We start from the raw sequence: 21,131 nt of genomic DNA, 5'->3' as shown, positions 1-21,131 counted from the left end.
CCTGCCTTATGCCCTGGCTCAGTGGTACTCTATCGCCACATCTACCTGTACTGTGAAAAGACACAAAATGCTGGAGTAATTGCAAGTCAGGCTGGATCTCTGAAGAATATGGAGAGGTGATGTTTCTGGTCGGGACCTTCTTCAGACACTGCCTCACAGCGCCAAAGACCCGGGTTCGATCCTGACTACGAGTGCTGTCTGTATGGAGTTTGTACGTTCTCCCAGTGATCGCGTGGGTTTCCTCCGGGTGCTCTGGTTTCCTCCCACATCCCAAAGACATGCAAGTTTGTAGGTTAATTAGCTTTGGTAAAAATTGTTAAATTGTCCCTAGTGTCGGATAGAACTAGTGTACGGGTGTGATCGCTGGTCGGCATGGACTCCGTGGCCTATTTTGGCACTGTATGTCTAAAGTAAACTCTAAAGTGTAAGAATTGAGTGGATGGTGTATGATTGTCATATGTACTGGCAACACAACGATGAAATTCTTACTTGCTGCATCTTAACAAGTCCATCAACAGTAACACACAAATAAATGTACAATAATCAAAAGATTTATAGCCGTAATGTTAACTAACAAGGAACTGCAGATGCTTGTTTATTTTTAAAAAAGGCACAAAGTGCTGGAGGGATTCAACAGGCCAGGCATCATCTCTGGAGAACATGGATAGGTGATGTTTCGAGTCGGGACCCTGCTTTAGACAAGTTGATTCCACTGAGTCTGTTGACAAGAGTTGCCACGTTTCTGGTGCCATTGCCAAGTTCAAAGATCTTTAATAGTGTTGAGTCTAATCTTGGCCTCTTGGGGTGGCGCGTGATCTAATCGAGCCCCAGGCCACTTACCCCCGACTCCTTGACCTGGACACGTCGACCTGCAAACCTATCTTCCCCTCACCTCTTGCGGCCACTGCTCAGCCTCCAGGCCCCGGGGCCCCTCCTGCAGCCGACCTCAGGTCCCCAGGCCATCTCTGAGAGTGCGTGTGGTGAGACCCAGCCCGCTCACCAACAACGATCCTCTCCATCCCCTGCCGACATATACAGTGGGCACTAAGAATAAAGTCTATGTCCATTACATCCTCACTATTAAATCGTCCCCTTCTCATATTCAACCTCTGCCCTCTAGTTTTAGTCATACAGCAGAGAAACTGGCCCTTTGTCCCATGCCGACCAAGCTGCCCCATCTATACTAATCCCACCTACCTGCGCTCACACGAGGAGGGGAGCACTGGGCCTGTGTCCAGCATCTGCAGTTCCTTCACCAAGATGGCGCCCACTTTGTCCCCGCGTTGTGTTTTGTTGAAGAGTCCAGCATCTGCAGTTCCTTCACCAAGATGGCGGCGGCCTGATTGCAGGACCGGAAGGAGGGGGCTCGCCGAGCTCCAGCTGCCCGGAGTGCGCCTGCGCAACTTTACCAAGATGGCGGCCGCGCTGCGCGGTGGCGACGGCTCCATCACCAAGGTGGCGGCCGGCGGCCGGCGGTCCCCGTCACCATGGCGCTCCCGGTCGAGCTGCAGCTTTGCCGCCGCTTCCCGCAACACCTGCACCCGCTGCAGCTCCTCCTCCCACCGGCAGCGGCGGCCGCCCTCGCCCCGGGGCCCGGAACCGACTGTGTGCTGGCTCTGCACTTAGGGTCCGGGCCCGGGCCCGTCATCTTCACCTCCGCCGCCATCGTCGAAGCCCAGCCCCCCGGGGAGGAGGCCGGGGCCGGGGCAGGAGATGAGGGGGACACTGGGCCTGGGGCAGGAGATGAGGGGGGCACTGGGCCTGGGGCAGGAGATGAGGGGGGGGCACTGGGCCTGGGGCAGGAGATGAGGGGGGCACTGGGCCTGGGGCAGGAGATGAGGGGGACACTGGGTCTGGGGCAGGGGATGAGGGGGACACTGGGTCTTGGGCTTGGGGCAGGGGATGGGGAGGGCATTGGGCCTGGGGTAAGAGGGGAGCCTGGGGCAGGGGGTGAGTGGGGCACTGGGCCTCGGGCAGGAGATGAGGGGGGCATTGGGCCTGGAGTAAGAGGGGAGCCTGGACTTGGGGCAGCGGTGACTGAGCTCCAGGGGCGAGGGGCGGGGGTGACTGGGTCCAGTGTGCACTATGGGGGCATCCCGACCAACCAGAGTGAGGGGGTGAGTCGGGGTGTTGGGCCAGTCCAGATTTACACCAGCAAACTCTTCCTCGCGCACTACAGGCTGTGGGCGGGCAAGGGTGAAGCCCCAGGGCTGGGCGAGGAGGGCTGGTCTGAGGCGTCAGGATTGGAGGTGGATGATTTGGCTGGGGCCCCAGGGCTGGGTGAGTTGAATAGGGCTGGGGCCCCAGGATTGGGGTTGGAGAACAGTGTCGGAGACCCAGTCTTAGGTGAGGAGGGCAGGCCCAGGCTGCAGGCCTCCCTGGTGAAGCGGGTCCCAGGCCTGAGCCGGGTGGTGCTGGGTGCCCGCACCAGAGGCAGCCTGCGCTGGGCCAGCTCCCCGGCCTTTGCCCGCGGGCTGCTGGTACTGTCCTGCCAGCGGCGGGCGGTGCTGCTGCGGCAGGGCGACCCCCCGGTGGTGCCCTACCACCCGTGCCTGGGCGAAGACAGCGAGCTGGTGCAGGCCCGTCTGCTGGAGCTGGTGGTGCTGGAGTGCCAGCCAGTGCTGCAGGGGTTGCTGACCCCCAGCACCAGCCTGGCCCTCACTGACTTCAGAGAGCCCGGACAGCTGCCCCCCTCGCCACCCCTCCACCTGCTGCAGCCCCTCTGCCTCTCCGACTTTGCCCACTACGCTCGCGGCTTGTGGGGGTCTGGGTTGGCATCCGGCCTGCAGGGTCACGGGCCCTCAGACTTCCAGACCGTGCTGCGGGCCCTGGAGTGCCGGCTGGAAGTGGTGGTGGCAGACCTGCCGGGCTTGGCGGAGCGCGGCGAGCTGGGGCCGGGTCCGGAGGCCCCTGACGAGGCTGGCTGCCTGGAACCAGGCCTGGAGGCCCAGGACGTGGAGAGCTCTGTTGCTCCAGACCTGAGGGGCCCTGCTCATGGCACTTGCCTGGAGCCGGGCCCTGGCACCCCAGACTTGGACAGCTGCTTGCTGCTGAGCCGCCGCACCCTGTACCGCCTGGGCCTCTTCCACCGCCAGTGGGTTTTGGTGTCCTGGCCAGAGCCCGGGGCCGAGCCAGAGTCCCCGGGGGCGGAGGGCCGAGTGGGGGCCACTCGACCAGCCCAGCTGCCGGCCCGAGTGCTTGCGGTGGAGGTGGGCGAGGGGGTCAGCCTGCAGCTGGGGCAGGACACGGCAGCCATCTCACATGCCATGTGGTTCAACGTCTCCCGAGGGGCCCCTGCCCCTTCCGCTCACCGCACACTCAGAGTCAAGGTAGGGGCGGCCGGGGCTGAGATCCCGGGGGGGGGGGGGAATTTCCCACCAATCCCTGACCTGAGCTCCCAAACCCTCAACAACCACCACCCGTCCACCCACTGACTCCTGACCTGTACGCTCCCACCCCCATCCACCACTGGCCCGCACCCACCCACCCATGATTCAACCCGACCTCCCTCTCCTTCTCCTGACTCACGCAGACCTGCCCCACAAACCCACCCCTGACTAACACAGCATTTGATAAGGCCTCTCCTGGTTAACTAAGCCATAGGATTAGGGCACATTAAATCAATGGAGAGTGGTTTGGCTGGATTCAAAATTGGCTCAGACACAGAACATGACGAGTTTTTAATTAGTTATTGAAAAAGAATAGGGCGGGTGCATAAGTTAAAGACTTAAATTAGGCTACGGTTTATTTTGAAGGCATTGGACAAGAACTTGCCGTGCTTGATTGGGAGAGGCTGGTAAAGAGAGCTGACAATTGAGATAAAATGAATGCTCAATCTTTTTTCCAGGGTGGGGGATTCTAAAACGAGGGGCACAGGTTTAAGTTGAGAGGGGAGAAATTTAATTGCAACTTTTTTTGCACAGAGGGTGATGGGTATATGGAATGAGTTGCCAGAGGAGGTAGTGTGGGCAGGCACTATCACAACATTTAAAAGACACTTGGCCGGGTGCATGGATAGGAAAGGTTTAGAGGGATATGGACCAAATGCAGGCACGTGGGATGAGCATAGATGGGGCATCTTGGTTGGTATGGATGTGTTTTGAGTACAGATTGGTGAAGGGGCTCAGTGGGTCCAGGCAGCATCTGGAGAGAATGGACGGACAACATTTCAGGTTGAGAACCTTCAGTCTGATGGAGACCCCTCCTCTGCTCCCTCTCGGCCCTCTCCTTGGAAGTCCTTCACGCTCTCCCCATCTCCCTTATACCCCACCCTCCCAGACCCCCCCACCTCCCCGGGCCCGTGTATTGTGATCTGTTCTCCCTGCCAACCCCCCCCCCCCCCCCAGGTCTGTGTAATGTGACCTCCCCGCACTCTGTGTGTGGTCTGAAGGATGTGTTTTGTGTCTCAGCGGTTTCTCCAGGGTGCGGTTGGGCAGCAGGGGGTGGGGGATAGTTGTTCTGAGCTGGGCGAGCCCCCCCTGGCTGAGGAGCTGCACGTGGAGGTCATCCACTCGCCCACCTACGATGCCCGCGCTACCCACGACCGCCTCCTCTACCAGCACTTCAGCACCTGCAGGTGGGCACTTGCACCATGACTCCCCCACCCGTTCCTCATGTGAACCACCCTCCCCTACTCATGTGAACCCCCCTCCCCTCCTGTGACCTCCTCCCCTCCTCCTGTGACCCCCCCCACTCCTCGTGTGACCCCTCCCTCCCCTCCTCGTGTGACCCCCCCTCCCCCTCAGCGTGTGACTCCCTCCCGCGTATGCTGGTAGCCTTTCCGAGGCAGCGTGAACTGTAAATGGAGTCAATAGAAGGGAGGTTGGTTTGTGTGACGGTCTGGGCTGCAACTCTGCTCTCTGTCGCCCCATTGCAGGCTGGTCTACGAGGGAGCGGTGCTGTGTGTGCAGGCCCGGGGCAGGCCCGACTTTACCCAGACCTGTACCCAGGCCCAAGTGGGGTAAGGACCTGCTGTGGGAGGGACCCCTCTGTCCGCCCCCTCACCCTTGTCCGCCCCTCACCCTCGTCCGCCCATCCCACCCCCGTCCGTTGAATCCCATCCCCGTCGACCCCCACTATCCCCCTCTATTCCGCTCCACCCCCAACCGTCGCCCGTCCCACCCCCACCTCGTCTGCACCCCCACCCCCTGCTGACGACCCCTTCCCGCCCGCTGTCCACCCACCCTCCGTCTGTGTGGTGTAATTTCGTGCAGGATTCGAATCTTCTCCACTTGCGCTGTGCAGCTTCCAGTCGGCTGAAGGCGCTGCTCTGACTTGTTGCCATACCCCCCCCCCCCCCCCCCCAACACACACAGGTGCCCTGTGATCTACCTGAGGGTGCGGTCAGTGAGGGGAGGGGCCGGCACGGAGGGGGCCCCCGGATACCTGGCGCACACCGGGCACACCTCCCTCTACCTGGTGAGTATCCTGGCATCTGCCGCGCTGCACAGACACCCCCTCCCTCCCCTGGTCAGGCCACTAAGGCCCAGGCACACATACAGCACGTAACCAGGCCCTTCGGCCCAACTTGCCCACACCAACCAACATGCTCCATCCTCACTAGTCCCACCTACCTGCGTTTTGCCCATATCCCTCTGACCCTTTCCTATCCATGTACCTGTCCAAATGTCTTTCAAACGTGATACTCACTCCTCTGCCAGCTCGTTCCATAAACCCACCACCCTCTGTGTGACAACATTGCCCCTCAGTTTCCTATTAAATCTTTCCCTTGTCATCTTGTGTCCTCTGGTTCTTGACTCCCCTACTCTGGGTAAAATACTCTGTGCGTTCACCCTATCTAATCCTCTCGTGATCTTACACACCTCTATAAAATCACCCCTCAGCCTCCTGCAGTCCAAGGTATAAAGTCCTTGTTGCAATGCCAATTTGGACTCCTTTTCTACAGAACACGAATATCTCAGCTTGTGTTTATTAACGCAGTAAGCAGCCAGTCGATGATTCCCCTAGATAGACACAAACAGCTGGAGTAACTCTGCGGGGCAGGCAGCATCTCTGGAGAAAAGGAGTAGGTGACATTTTGGGTCGAGACTCTTCTTCAGACAAAGTCGGAGGAAAGGGAAACGAGGGATATAGATGGTGATGTAGAGAGATATAGAGCAAATAAATGAAAGACTGCAAAAAAGTAACGATGATAAAGGAAACAGGCCATTGTCAGCTGTGTGCTCGGTGAGAACGAGTAGAGACAATGAGACTCAACAAGACGACTTTGAAGCTGCCTCGACTTGGGTGGGGGAGGGATGGAGAGAGAGGGATTTCCCTACCCTGGGTAAAATGCTCTGTGCGTTCACCCTGTGTATTCCCCTCGCGATCCTATAGCAGGTCGTGTGTAGCAGCAGAATGCTCCCTCTCCACAGACAGGCTCCTAGACTTGCTCCTCCCTGCTCTCACCGACCCTGGTGGCTCTCCACCCCATCCCTCGCTTCCCCCCCCCACCCCTCCGCACTGCAGCGGCGACCAACAGCTCCTACACCACCACCCCCCTTCAATGCTGGCCCGGGCCGGCACGGTGCTCCGAGTACAGAAGTTGGGAGGTCATGTTGCAGTTGTATAAGATGTTGGTGAGACCGGGTTTAGAGTATTGTGTTCATTTCTGGTCACCATATTATAGGAAAGATATTTTCAAGCTTGAAAGGGTTCAGAGAAGATTTACGAGGATGTTGCCAGGACTAGAGGGTGTGAGCTATAGGGAGAGGTTGAGTAGACTGGCTCTCTATTCCTTGGAGCGTAGGAGGATGCGGGGTGATCTCATAGAGGTGTACAAAATCATGAGACGAATAGATCGGGTAGATGCATAACCTTTCTTGTCCAGAGTAGGGGAATCAATGACCAGAGGACATAGGTTTAAGGTGAAGGGGAAATGATTTAATAGGAATCTGAGTAACTCAGTGGATCAGGCAGCATCTCTGGAGAAAAAGGATGGGTGACATTTTGGGTTGGGACCCTTGTTCAGACTGAAAAATAGAGTGAATCTCCTCTGCACCGCTTCCAACTGAATGCCACCCTTCCTGTAGCTGGGTGATCAGAACTGGGCGCAGTGCTCTGAGTATGGTCTCCCACACTCTGGTTTCTTCCAGATTGTCTGTAGCAGCAGCTCGTATTCTAGCCCACGGTGTGATGGGCCGAATGCCTCCCCACCTACCCTGTTCCCAGCTTCTGTCCGGCCTGAGCTGGGGGAGTAGGGGCAGGTGCCGAGCCTGGCCTCTCCCCGACGGGCCAGGACTAGGCAGAGCTCCGAGCCCCCGGACCACCCCCCACACTCGCGTGGAGGGGGTGGTCCCCAGACCTCACTCTGGCTGGATCGTGCCATGGAGGCGGTGGGCAGGTTACTGGTGAGGTGACCAATCCACCCCCTCCCCCACTTTCTCCATCAACATTCCAGAGCTGTACAGCAGGGAAACGGGCCACTCGGCCCACATCGCCAATACTGGCCCTTTACTGGTCTTGACTCATCTCATTCACTAGGCCATTAAGTGTGGCCTTTTGAATGAATCCAAATTTTGTAGAGCAAATCCTTTTATTTTTATTAATATGTTTCTGTTCGTCTTTTATTATTTTTGTTTTAATCTTAAAATACCAAAGAGTAAAAGAAGATTCAATGAAATAATCCTCCCCGACTGACGGCCACAATTAAAACATTAGTAAGTCATGAGGGCTATTTTATTGCTACGAAGAGTTAGTCGCTTTGGGCACTCTTACAGGCAGAACACGAGGAATAGATTTCTTCAACAACTTTCAAAATAAATATCGTGAAGTATATCTAATTGAATTTTCTTGGATGCGGCCTTATTAGATTACAGCTAACTTAATGCGGCATGCCAACATGAAAAGGTTCCCCACCCCTGCTCTAGACTCTTCCTATCCACAGATCACTCCAAATGTTTTTTTAGAAGTCATAATTTGATCCGCTGCTACAGCTTCTTCTGGCAGCTTGTTCCAGATACAGACCACCCTCTGAATGAACAGTTGCCCCTGAGGTCCCTCTTAAATCTCTCTCCTCTCACCTTAAACCTGTGCCCTCTAGTTTTAGAACCCTCTACCCTTGGGGGAAAAGACTGTGATGTTCACTTTATCTGTGCCCGTCCTAATTTTATTCACCTCAGTAAGGTCACCCCTCAGCCTCCTAGGTCTCGGCCTATCCAACCTCTCCCTATAACTGAAGCTCACAAGCCGGGCCCTGGTGAATCTCTTCTGCACGCTTTCCAACTGGATGCCCCCCTTGCTGTAGCCGGGCGACCAGAACTGCGCAGGTTGCTCCAGGTGTGGTCCATGTGTCTGACTCCTCTGCCTTTCCCCCCCTCCCCCAGGATGGCTGTGGGAATGGCCACGTGCCCTGTGCTGCAGCCAGCGATGGTCACCCGTTCTGGGGCAGCCTCTCCCCTCCCGGCCTCTCCTGCACCGTCGAGGCTCTCTGCCACATCATCGAGCCCTACCTGCGCCACGGGTGAGTGTCCCCGCGTGGTTGAAGTTCAGAGACACAGCAGGGAATCAGGCCCATGGGACCCACGCCGACCAGCGATCCATCCCCCTGTCCCCACCAGTTCCACGTCATCCATTCCCTACACACTCGCGGCAAGTGGTAGACTCGCTGCCTTACAGTGTCTGAGACACGGGCTCCATATGTGTGCTGTCTCTATGGGGTTTATACATTCCACCGGTGACCGCGTGGGTTTCCTCCGGGTGCTCCGGATTCCTCCCACATTCCAAAGACATGCAGGTTTGTAGGTTAATTATGTAAAATTGTAAATTGTCCCGAGTGTGTAGGGTGGTGCTAGTGTACGGGGTGATCGCTGGTCGGTGATGACTCGATGGGCCGAAGGGCCTGATTCCATGCTCAATCTCTACAGTAAGGTCCATTTAGGGACTGTGAGCAGTGTTTATGGAGTGGGGGGTTCTGGACTGAGGGCGGTGGGAGGGAGCGGGTGGGGTGGAGGTATGCGGACTGTGCGGTGGGGTGGGGTGGGGGGGGGGGGAGGTCAAATACCCTGTGTTGACTGTGCTCCCCCTGTGCCCAGGCCACCGGTTCTGGAGGGGCCGTGCAGTGTGCTGCTGTGTGGTGCGAGCGGCTGTGGGAAGAGCACAGTGGTGCGGGCAGCCTGCCGCAGGCTCAACCTACACCTGCTGCAGGTGAGTGGAGGAGAGGGGGCGGCAGGGGGAAATAAGCGGGGAGTGGGGGTAGTAATTGGAGTCCGGACAGATAGTGTGGGTTGGTGAGAGGAGGTGAGTGGGGAGTGGAGAAGGGAGTGAGGAATGGAGGTGGCGAGGGGTGTAGTGGGGATGATGAAGGGACAGTGGGGGGGGGGAATGAGAATGATGGTGGGGTGCGGGGAGCAGGGACGGCAACAAGGAGCAGAGGAGGGGGTCGTGCTGTGCGTGTGCTGTCTCCTCTCCCCGGGACCGTGTCTCCCCTGCACTGTGTCTCCTCTCCCCAGGTGGACTGCGTGTGCCTGTGTGCAGACTCCCCCGGGGCGTGGGAGGCGAAGCTGGAGGGGGCCGTGACTCGTGCCGAGGCTCACCGCCCGTGCGTGCTGCTGCTGCGCGACGTGACCGTGATGGGGAGGGAGCGCGAGGGGGCACCGCACCACTCCCGCCTCGTCTCCGCTCTGCAGCGTCTCCTGAGCCGAATGCAGCCCTCTGGCAGGTCAGGCCGTGTCCTCATCCCGCACCCCCCTCACTCCTCCCTCACCGTGCCTCCGCCTGCCTCCCCCAGCCCGATCTCTCGGGTCACTGCAGGATCTCGTCTCCCCCCCCCTCCCACACCGTTTGCCCCATCTCTCCATGACTTGGGAGAGGTCACCTCAATGTGACCAATGTGGTAGCTAGCCGCTAGCCCCTCACACTTTGTCTACATCTGTCTTGTATTGCATCTGCCAATCCCCCACTTCATCTGGATCCTGTTGTAATCTGACAGAACCTCAGACTGAGACACAAGCTCATGAGTGAAAGGAGCAGAATTAGGCCAATCGGCCCATCAAGTCTACTCCACCATTCAATCATGGCTGATCTCCCTCCTAACCCCATTCTCCTGCTCTCTCCCCATAACCCCTGTCACTTGTACTAATCAAGAATCTGTCGGTCTCTGCCTTAAAAATATCCATTGACTTGGCCTCCACAGCCTTCTGTTGCAAAGAATTCCACAGATTCACCACCCACTGACTAAATACATTTCTCCTCATCTCTTTCATAAAAGTACGTCCTTTAATTCTTAGGCTGTGCTTAGACCCTCCCACTAGTGGAAACATCCTTTCCACATCCACTATATCCAGGCCTTTCACTATTCGTTTCAATGAGGAGACCCCTCATCCATCTAAACTCCAGTCAGTACAGAACCGGTGGCGTCAGATGCTGACTGGCTGTCCTGTCCCTGGGCCTGTTTCTGATTGTCCGTCCCTGCTGGGTGTGTGTCTAGCCGTCCCGTCTCTGACCCTGTGTGTGTCTATCTGTCCGTCGCTGCTGGGTCAGTGTCTAATCGTCTCGTCCCATCCCATCCCTGACCCTGTGTGTGTCTGTCTGTCCCTGCTGGGTGAGTGTCTGGGCGTCCGGTCCCTGACCCAGTGTGTGACTAGTGGTGGTGTGTGTGGTTGCAGTGAGTACCCGGTGGTGGTGCTGGGGACGGCTGTGCGGCAGAGGGAGGTGAGTGCGGAGCTGCACGCCGTCTTCCTGCACGAGTTGGCAGTGAGCGCCCTGTCGGAGGAGCAGCGGCAGCGGGCACTGAAGGCCCTGGGCAGCAGCCTACCGTTCGGCAAGGACGTCAACCTGGGCCGTGTTGCCAAGCTGACCGCCGTGAGTGGCCGCCAACCACGGCAACGGGCAGGGGGCGGCTGGTGGGGGGGCCAACAGAGGTCGGGTAGTATCGGGGTCAGAGGGCGTGGGGTCAGGGTATTGGGGTCGGAGGGCGTGAGGTCAGTTAGTATCTGTTGGAGGGCGAGTGTTGGGTAGTATTGGGATCAGAGGGTATGGGGTCAAATGGTATCAGGGTTGAAGGGCATGGTATTGGGGTTGGAGAGTGTGGGCTCAGATGCTGTCGGGGGGCGTGGGGTCAGTTGGTATTAGGTTCAGAGGGCATGGGTCAGATGGTATCGGGTTGGAGGGCGTGGGGTCAGATGATTTTGGCATTGGAGGGCGTGGGGTCAAAGGGTATCGTGTTGGAGGGCATGGGGTCAGAGGGTATTAGGGGCGCAGGGCATCGGTCAAATTGTATTGGGGACGGCGGTGTGGGTCAAGGTGCTGACATGGCTCTCTCTGTTGCCAGGGTTACGTCCTTGGCGACCTGTGCTCACTGCTGAGCCGGGCCAGCCGCTCCGCGTGTAGACGTCTGCGGCAACGCTGGTGAGTGACGGGGCCGGTGGAGCAGCTCCTCGCACATTCTCAACTCACCATGCCCGTCCTGCACCCACCCTGCGCCTGCCCCACCTCCCTATGCCCGTCCTGCGCAGCCCTTCCCACTTGCCCCACGCCCTTCCCACTTGCCACACGCCCCCACTTCGTGCCCACACCTGCATGCCCGCCCGTCCTGCAACTCTATGCCAACCCTGCCTCCTTCCCCCCCCCCCCCCCCACGACTGCCCGTGTTCCCCGCCCCCAGTTTCAGTTTCTCTGCGTCTCTTCTCCGTCCCCAGCTTTCCTTGCCTCGCTCCCAGTGAGCAGGAGGAGCTGGAGCTGTGTGCTGCCGGAGTGGTAATCCTGCAGGATGACTTGTTGGCAGCGTTGGAGGAGCTGCAAGCAGTGCTCTCCCGTGCTGTGGGAGCACCAAAGGTTGGTCTGGGACTGCACCCCCTCACCTGAAACCTCACTCCCCTTCACCCTCGTACTCAACCTCTGGCTAGGGGAGGGAAGTGAGGTTAAAGTAGGTTCTACAGGCTGAGCTTACAGCAAGGAAACAGACCCCAGGGCCCACTGAATGTGTGCCGTCCAGCCATCCCTATGCACCAGTTCTATCCTACACTCAAGGGACAATTTACAGAAGTCAATTAACCTTCAATCGGGGATGTCTTTGGAAAGTTGGGAGGAAACTGGAGCACCCGGAGAAAACCCACGTGGTTCATAGAGACAGCAAACTCCCTACAGACAGCACCGCTAGTCAGGATCGAACCCGGGTCTCTGGCTCCGTTAGGCAGCAACTCTGTCACTGTGCTGCCCAGGGAGGTGTGATGGTTCTGGAGCATTTGATAGCAACGGTGAGTGCTGATCAAGGAGCATTCGGAATAAGGTGGATGAGTTGAATGTGCAGATAGCTATTAATGACTATGATATAGTTGGGATCACGGAGACATGGCTCCAGGGTGACCAAGGCTGGGAGCTGAACATCCAGGGATATTCAATATTCAGGAGGGATAGACAGAAAGGGAAAGGAGGTGGGGTAGCGTTGCTGGTTAGAGAGCAGATTAACGCAATAGAAAGGAAGGACATTAGCTTGGAGGATGTGGAATCGATATGGGTAGAGCTGCGAAACACTAAGGGGCAGAAAACTCTAGTGGGAGTTGTGTACAGGCCACCTAACAGTAGTAGTGGAGTTGGGGATGGCATCAAACAGGAAATTAGAAATGCGTGCAACAAAGGTAAAACAGTTATAATGGGTGACTTCAATCTACATATAGATTGGGTGAATCAAATTGGCAAGGGTGCTGAAGAAGAGGATTTCTTGGAATGTATGCGGGATAGGTTTCTGAACCAACATGTAGAGGAACCAACGAGAGAGCAGGCTATTCTAGATTGGGTATTGAGTAATGAGGAAGGGTTAGTTAGCAGTCTTGTTGTGCATGGCCCCTTGGGCAAGAGTGACCATAATATGGTTGAGTTCTTCATTAGGATGGAGAGTGACATCATTAATTCAGAAACAAGGGTCCTGAACTTAAAGAAAGGTAACTTTGAGGGTATGAACTACAACATGAATGAACTACAACAATTGTTCATCCCAGTTTGGCAAAAAAATAAATCAGGGAAGGTAGTGCATCCGTGGATAACAAGGGAAATCAGGGATAGTATCAAAACAAAAGATGAAGCGTACAAATTAGCCAGAAAAAGCAGCCTACCAGAGGACTGGGAGAAATTCAGAGTCCAGCAGAGGAGGACAAAGGGCTTAATTAGGAAAGGGAAAATAGATTATGAAAGAAAACTGACAGGGAACATAAAAACTGACTGCAAAAGCTTTTATAGATATATGAAGAGAAAAAGATTAGTTAAAACAAACATAGGTCCCTTGCAGTCAGAAACGGGTGAATTGATCATGGGGAACAAGGACATGGCAGACCAATTGAATAGCTGCTTTGGTTCTGTCTTCACTAAGGAAGACATAAATAATCTGCTGGAAATAGCAGGGGACCGGGGGTCAAATGAGATGGAGGAACTGAGTGAAATCCAGGTTAACCGGGAAGTGGTGTTAGGTAAATTGAATGGATTAAAGGCTGATAAATCCCCAGGGCCAGATAGGCTGCATCCCAGAGTACTTAAGGAAGTAGCCCCAGAAATAGTGGATGCATTAGTGATAATTTTTCAAAACTCTTTAGATTCTGGAGTAGTTCCCGAGGATTGGAGGGTAGCTAATGTAACCCCACTTTTTAAAAAGGGAGGGAGAGAGAAAACGGGGAATTACAGACCAGTTAGTCTAACATCGGTAGTGGGGAAACTGCTAGAATCAGTTATTAAAGATGGGATAGCAGCACATTTGGAAAGTGGTCAAATCATTGGACAAAGTCAGCATGGATTTATGAAAGGTAAATCATGTCTGATGAATCTTATAGAATTTTTCGAGGATGTAACTAGTAGAGTGGATAAGGGAGAACTATTATCTGAATGGTGGCCGATTAGGAAAGGGGGGAGATGCAACGAGTCGTGGGTGTCATGGTACACCAGTCATTAAAAGTAGGCATGCAGGTGCAGCAGGCAGTGAAGAAGGCGAATGTTATGTATGTTAGCATTCATAGCAAAAGGATTTGAGTACAGGAGCAGGGAGGTTCTACTGCAGTTGTACAGGGTCTTGGTGAGACTACACCTAGTGTATTGCATACAGTTTTAGTCTCCTAATCTGAGGAAAGACATTCTTGCCATAGAGGGAGTACAGAGAAGGTTCACCAGACTGATTCCTGGGATGTCAGGACTTTCATATGAAGAAAGACTGGATAGACTCGGTTTGTACTCGCTAGAATTTAGAAGATTGAGGGGGGAACTTATAGAAACTTACAAAATTCTTAAGGGGTTGGACAGGCTAGATGCAGGAAGATTGTTCCCGATGTTGGGGGAACACCAGAGCAAGGGGTCACAGTTTAAGGATAAGGGGGAAATCTTTTAGGACCGAGATGAGGAAAACATTTTTCACACAGAGTGGTGAATCTCTGGAATTCTGTGCCACAGAAGGTAGTTGAGGCCAGTTCGTTGGCTATATTTAAGAGGGAGTTAGATGTGGCCCTTGTGGCTAAAGGGATCAGGGGTTATGGAGAGAAGGCAGGTACAGGATACCGAGTTGGATGATCAGCCATGATCATATTGAATGCTGGTGCAGGCTCGAAGGGCCGAATGGCCTACTCCTGCACCTATTTTCTATGTTTCTATCACTAAGACAGGAAGCATGCAAAAGAGAAGGGGAGTCCATGGTGATGGCTTCTCATTGTCACCTGTACGGAGATATAGTGAAAAACGTTGCACACTTACCTGTTAAATTACACTGTGCCAGAGCACAACCACCCCTTGCACAAGTACAACTGGTCGTGCAAAACGTATAACCCCAGAGTGCAGAATACAATGTTACTGGCAGGACATGGGCGGGGAGTGAGGGGGTGAAAGGTGGGTGGATGGGGGACACCCACGGTGGGTGGGTGGCTGATCCTTCCTCTCCCCACGTGTGGTGGCCTGTTTAGTTTAGTTTCAGAGATACAGTGTGGAAACAGGCCCTGCACCGACCAGCGATCGCACCACATTAACACTATGCGACACAAACCAGGGCCAATTTACATTAATACCAGGCCAATTAACCTACAAACCTGTACGTCTTTGGAGGAAACCAAAAATTCCAGCGAAAACCCGCGCGGTCGCGAGGAGAACGTACAAACACTGTAGAGACAGCACCTGCAGTCGGGATCGAACCTGGGTCTCCGGCGCTGCAAGCGTTGAAAGGCAGCAATCCCACCATGCTGCCTTTATCATGACATCGGTGGGCGGGGGTGAGGGTTTGGGCGGGGGTGAGGAGTGTGGTGGGCGGGGGGTTGAGGGGGCCGCGGAAGTGAGGGTGGGCCGGGGGGAGGGTGGGGGGGAAGTGAGGGTGGGAAGTGAGCGTGGGCCGGGCGGGGGTGGGAGTGGGCGGGGAAGTGAGGGTGGGCGGGGGTTGAGGGTGGACGGGGGCAAGGTGGGGTGAGGTGTGGGGTATACTCACTGGCTGTCTCTCCTCCCCCCAGGTGCCGGCTGTGAGCTGGCAGGATGTTGGTGGGCTGGAGGCGGTGAAGAGGCTGATCGTGGAGACGGTGCAGTTGCCGCTGGAGCAGCCGGGGCTGCTGAGCCAGGGCTTGCGGCGCACCGGCCTGCTGCTCTACGGCCCGCCCGGCTCCGGCAAGACCCTGCTGGCCAAGGCCGTCGCCACCCAGTGTGCCAGCACCTTTCTCAGGTGGGCCGGGATGGGGCTCTCCCACACCCCACACCCCCACTCCTATACCCACAACCACCCATCCTGCATCTTCCTCAGCGCCGCAGGGGTGGGGGCTGGAGCTGACCCTGCACCTGCATCACCCCCACACACACCCCCCACCCCCCTCTCGCTCCAACCTCTCCCCCATCCAATCCTGCATCCAGCCCCCATCCTCACCCTCTCCCCCCACACCTCCAACACCCCTCACCCGACACCCTGACCCTGGATTTCTCCAACTCCAACACCCCAACCCCCCCCTCCCTCTGATCACTTGCCCGTACATTGCAGCCTGACACTACATCACCCCTCAAAACCCCACAACCCTGCCCTTCCCCACCACACACCCCTATTCCACCCTCACTGCCCCCTCCCCTCCCCACCCACCTACGACCCTCCTGCCCACCCCTCCCCACATCTCTTATCCCACCTTCACCGCCTCCGTACGACCCTCCTGCCCCCATCCCCCTCCCCTCCTCTCACAACCCTCATGCCCTCCCCCCCCACCCCACCCCACCCATCTCATCCCACCCTCTCTGCTCCGCTACGACCCTCCCTGCCCCTCTCCCTGCTACAGCTGTAGTGCTGAGCCGTCTCTCTCTCTCTATCCCGCAGTGTGAAGGGGCCGGAGCTGATCAACATGTACGTGGGGCAGAGTGAGGAGAACGTGAGAGAGGGTGAGGGACTGTCGCCCCTGGGGCCCCGGGCGTGGGGGGGGGGGAAGGGGGGGAGAGCCCTGGGGTGGTGAGTCGTGGGGTGGGGTGAGCTTGTGCACTGGGGGAGGGTCGGCGTGGGTTGGGGGGGACGTGTGCGCGTGTAGCAGTGCGGGGTGTGAACTGCAGGGTGGGCAACGGGGACTGGGGGGGGGGGGGGGGGGAGTGGGGGTGGGAGCCGGGGGGGGGGGGCTGAGGCTGCCAGAGGTGGGTTAGGGTTGGGGTGGGTGAGGCCGTGCTGTGGGGCGGGTGGGTCTGGGCTGGGGGGGGATGGGGGTCCCTTGTCTAGGGTGTGTGTGTGTGTGTCTGACGTGTGTCTTTCCTCCCCCCCCCCCCCCCCCAGTGTTTCAGCCGGGCGCGGACGGCAGCCCCCTGCGTGGTGTTCTTTGACGAGCTGGACTCGCTCGCGCCCAGTCGGGGGAGGAGCGGCGACTCCGGGGGGGTCACCGACAGGTGGGTCCAACCTCGCTCCGCATCGCCCCGGACCCTGCCCATCTGCCTACCCCTCCCGCCACTGACAGTACAGTCATGCCCCCTCAACCTTGCCCAGACCCCCTTGGCACACCTCACCCGCATATCATTGAGACCCCCCTCCCTCACCTCCTCCCCACACATCATAGGAGAAAGCATTGGAGAAAGCACTCAGCTGGACACAAGATCACTGAGCATACGTCATACCAACAGTGTTAGGCCTTTCAGCCCATGGACTCCACTATGCCATTTAATTACGGCTGATCTATTCTTCCCTCTCAACCTCCTGCCTTCTCCCCACAATCTGGGAGGAGAGGGGACGGGGAGGGGATCTGAGGGGAGGGAGGGGACTGGGGGAGGGGGGGGGGGGGGGGGGGGAGAGGGAAGGGAGGGGGGCGGGACAAACGGGGAGGGGAGGGGAAAGGGGGCGATGACGGGGAGGGGACGGTGGGAGTGGATGGGATGTTGACGTGTGCCCATCTCCTTGCAGGGTGGTGTCTCAGCTCCTGGCCGAGCTCGATGGCCTCCATTCCACAGGTGATGTGTTTGTGATCGGAGCGACCAACACAGGCCCGACCTCCTGGACCAGGCCCTGCTCCGTCCGGGCCGGTGGGTGTGGGGCTGGGGGAGGGACAGGGGAGGGGTGTGTGCTGCTGTGGGACGGGGGGCCTGCCCCCGAGAGGGTGGCATGTGGTTGGTGTGGAGCCGTGTGTGTTCGGGAAGGGCAGGTGCGGGAGTGGGAGGGTGGGTGGGTGGAGGGAAAGGGAAGGTTGGAGAGGGGGTGGTGCAGGGAATGGGGAGGCAGGGGGGACAGGAGGTGAGGGAGGGGAAGGGAAAGGGAGAGGTGAGGGGGGGGGGTGGGGGGAGGGGTGAGGTAGGGGGGAGGTGAGGGGCACAGGGGGGTCCGGAGGGAGGGGGGAGGGGGCTGAGGGAGGGAGATTGTATGAGGGAGGAGGGGAGAGGGAGGGGGAGAGGGAGAGGGAGGTAGGGAGAGGTGAGGGGGGAGGTGAGGGGGAGGGAGGTGAGGAGTGAGGGGAGGGGTGGAGGGGAGGGGGGGGGGGGGGGGAGAGGGGGGGCAAGGGCATCAGGAGTCATTTGGGGAACTCTTCTGGGTGGGTAGAGGGTGAGGGGGGGGGAGGGTAGTGCGGGGACTGGGGGAGGGGGAGGGGAGGGGGGGTGGGGGGGAGTGGGGTGGGGTGGGGGACCCAAGGGGGAGGGAGGTGGGGTTTGAGAGGTGAGGGGGAGGGGGTGGGGAGGTGAGGGGAGGGGACCCCAGGCCGGAAGGTGGGGAGGGGAGGGAGAGGTGAGGTGGGGAGTGGGCCAGGCACGGACACTAGGTGGGGGCCAATGGTGGGGAGGGGAGTGGGGGGGAGAGGGGAGACTGGGAGGTAGTGGGGTGGGCCACAGGCTGGACAGGCGGTGTACGTGGGGCTGGGGGGTGGGATGTTCGGGGTGGACATGAAGAACGGGGACTCCCAGCTCCGCGTGCTCCAGGCCATCACACGCAAGTGAGTAGAATGGGGCCAGCACTGGGGAGGTCTGGGGTGGGGGGTGCAGGCAGGGGCAGGGGCAGGGGTGGGGGTGGGCCCAATCACACTCTGGGGCAGTGCATGGGGTGTAGAGGGGATCTCGGCCAAACGCAGGCAGAAGGCACAACCTGTGGTGAGCATCGTGGTCGGCACGGACAATGAGGGTGGGCCGAAGGGCCTGTTTCCATGCTGTACGTGGAGGAGAGGGAGAGTCAGCGTGTGGGGAGGGAAGGGTAGTGGTGGGCAGTGTGCGGGGGGGGGGGCATAGATGGGAGTTGGGGGACTGGGTGGGTAGCGTGGGGGAGTGTGGGGTGGGGAGTTGGGGGGGGGAGTTTGGGGTGGGTATGGGGGTGGGGAGTTTGGGGTGGGTATGGGGGTGGGGAGTGCGGGGTGGGTAGGGGGGTGGGGGGTGGGGAGTGTGGGGTGGGTAGGGGAGTGCGGGACTGAGGGAAGGTAAGGGAGTGAGCTGCTCTCACCTGGTGGCCTTCCTGGCAGGTTCTCTCTGGACCCGGCGGTGAGCCTGCGTGGGGTGGTGGAGCAGTGCCCGTCCCGTCTGAGCGGAGCCGACCTGTACTCCCTGTGCAGCGAGGCCGTGATGGCGGCCGTCAAACGCCGGGTAGCCCGTGTCGGCCAAGGTACGTGACCCTGCACAACGCCCGATCCTCCGTGCCCACCCAGATTCACTCTTGCCCACCATCGCCCACACACCCACCCTCGCCCACACACCCACCCCCCTCCCTCACCCACCCTCGCCCCACCCACTCGCCCACCCACCCTCGCCCCTCACCCACCCTCGCCCTCACCCACCCTCGCCCTCACCCACCCTCGCCCTCACCCACCCTCGCCCACAATATAGTGTGGGCAATGGGACTCATGAAGATGTTGCATTGCTGTCTGCATGGGCAAGTTGGGCTGAATGGCCTGTTTCCGTGCTGTATGCTTGCTCCCCTCTAGCCCCAGCACGCTCATCCTTCTCTTCCCACCACCGCACTGTTCCCCCACCCCCCACACGTCGCCCTAGAGTGATTGGGTGTCCTGTGTTGCAGGCCTGGAGGTGGAGGACGCCGAACTGGCCCTCCTGCCCGAGGACTTTGAGCGGGCCCTCAGCACCCTGCAGCCTTCGGTCTCGCAGCAGGAGATGGAGCAGTACCGGCTGATGCAGCAGCGGCTCTCTGCCCGATGATCCGCGGCGCCAACTGCTGGCAGGACAAGGGCCGGCAGGGACCACGGGTACAAGCGGCCCGGGACACCAGGGAAAAAGTGGCCGGGTCTCAGAGCCGCCAATTACCCAACATCTGATGGAACGGCCGCAGCAGAGTAGGACTCGGCCCATGGGACCAGGAGGTATCGGACGTGAGAGCCGTAGGCCGGGCCAGCGTTTATTGCCTCTGAGGGGGTGAGGGTGAGCTGCCCCTTCGACCCACTGCCCTCACTCTGGTGAAGGGGCTCCCACCCTGCTGGTGGGCAGGGAATCTCAGGGTCAGGTCCAGTGACAGTGATGAGAGATTGCTGAGTGTAAATAAATCGGTTTGAGACTGTTGCGGCCTCTGAAATTCATTTCAACAGAATAAATGTTCAAAATATTCAGGTTGCGGACTGAGTCTGGAACTATTGGTCTGTGTGATCGAGGCGGAGTGTCAGAGGTACCACGGACAGGCTGATCGGACTGGAGATGGACACGGTATAATCTCCCTCATGTAGAGAGGCCAAGGACGTATAGGGGGACAGGCAGATGGCTGGACAAAGACCAGAGAAGAATAGGCAGAAGGTATGGGATTGAAGAGTTGTGAATCATGAATGAAGGAATATAGGCGGTCTTTCGTCAGAGGATGGTAAGTCTGTGGAATTCATTGCTAAAGATGGTTGTGGAGGTTGTCAATGGATATTTTTAAGGCAGAGATTGGAGAATTCAACATTCATACCATTGGGCTGTACGCTAGTTTAGTTTATTGCCACATGTACTGACGTACAGTGAACCGCCCCAAGTGGAACATGAAGTGCTGTTCGTCCATTTTGGTGATGCCGGAGGCCCAGGATGGAAAGGTCAGTGTGGGAATGGAATGGGTGATAAAATGGTTCGCAGCAAGGAGACCCAGCAGGCCTTGGTGGATCGAGTCGAGTGGCCCTCGTTCAGCGAAATGGTCACCGAGTCTACCTTTGGTGCCAGATGTACAGGAGGCCACATTGGGAACACCGGTTGTAATAGGTGAGGTTAGAAGAAGTGCATGTGAACAAGGCTGTCACCAAGGTTACCTAGTCAGTGAGTGAAAGGATTGGGACATGGACTGAAGAATAAGAATAAGAGTGTGAAATGCGCCATGGTTGCCCGCAATAACCCTCCCAGTCAATGATCGGCAATAGCAGACATGCACAACTAAATGGCCAAATCTAAAGGCTAATGGTAAGAACCTCAGGCAAGGGGGTGACAATTTCACGGCAAGGAAGAGGCTGCCCATGACAGGTGATCGAGCCCACGGTGGGAGCTGGAGGTCAGTCTTGAACGCTCTGCTGAGAACAAAGAGGGGCTGGGGCGGGGGTCGCTGAGAACAAAAAGAAACCATTGGGGACTGTAATAAACAATTTGTAACTTCATAGGCACCCGATATGTGGCAGCTCTTTGCATGGTATACAAAACTAAGAAAATGTTACTGTGACATGGCACATATGGTAATAAAGTATCAATAAATCAATGATCAGGGCGATCTTATAGAGGTGTATAAAATGATGAGAGGAATAGAACCGGGTTGATGCACAGGGAAGGTGAATCGAGGACCAGAGCACATAGGTTCA

At 57.6% G+C, this 21,131-nt stretch overlaps 1 protein-coding gene and 1 long non-coding RNA gene across 2 annotated transcripts; one reads left to right on the top strand and one right to left on the bottom strand.

Annotated features, from left to right (window-relative positions):
• Positions 1-570: 570 nt before the first annotated feature.
• LOC129697546 (uncharacterized) lies at positions 571-1,276 on the bottom strand. Its single transcript, XR_008723543.1, has 2 exons — positions 1,198-1,276; positions 571-1,022 (listed from the first exon to the last, which is right to left on the bottom strand). It is a non-coding gene; the product is annotated as an uncharacterized LOC129697546 (long non-coding RNA).
• Positions 1,277-1,465: 189 nt separating this feature from the next.
• On the top strand, positions 1,466-19,879 carry pex6 (peroxisomal biogenesis factor 6). Its single transcript, XM_055636387.1, is given in 18 exon segments — positions 1,466-3,329; positions 4,410-4,576; positions 4,877-4,960; positions 5,316-5,418; positions 8,325-8,461; positions 9,033-9,144; positions 9,450-9,658; positions 10,605-10,800; positions 11,270-11,346; positions 11,637-11,772; positions 15,405-15,610; positions 16,244-16,336; positions 16,693-16,794; positions 17,303-17,378; positions 17,381-17,425; positions 18,220-18,320; positions 18,837-18,976; positions 19,388-19,879. Coding segments are annotated over 18 exon segments (3,963 nt in total). The 5' UTR covers positions 1,466-1,487; the 3' UTR covers positions 19,525-19,879.
• Positions 19,880-21,131: the final 1,252 nt, after the last annotated feature.

The sequence above is a fragment of the Leucoraja erinacea genome, chromosome 5 (assembly GCF_028641065.1).
Source record: "Leucoraja erinacea ecotype New England chromosome 5, Leri_hhj_1, whole genome shotgun sequence".
Lineage (NCBI taxonomy): Eukaryota > Metazoa > Chordata > Chondrichthyes > Rajiformes > Rajidae > Leucoraja > Leucoraja erinaceus.
Note: the sequence above shows the minus strand (reverse complement) of the source record. Positions and strands in the feature narration are given on the sequence as shown.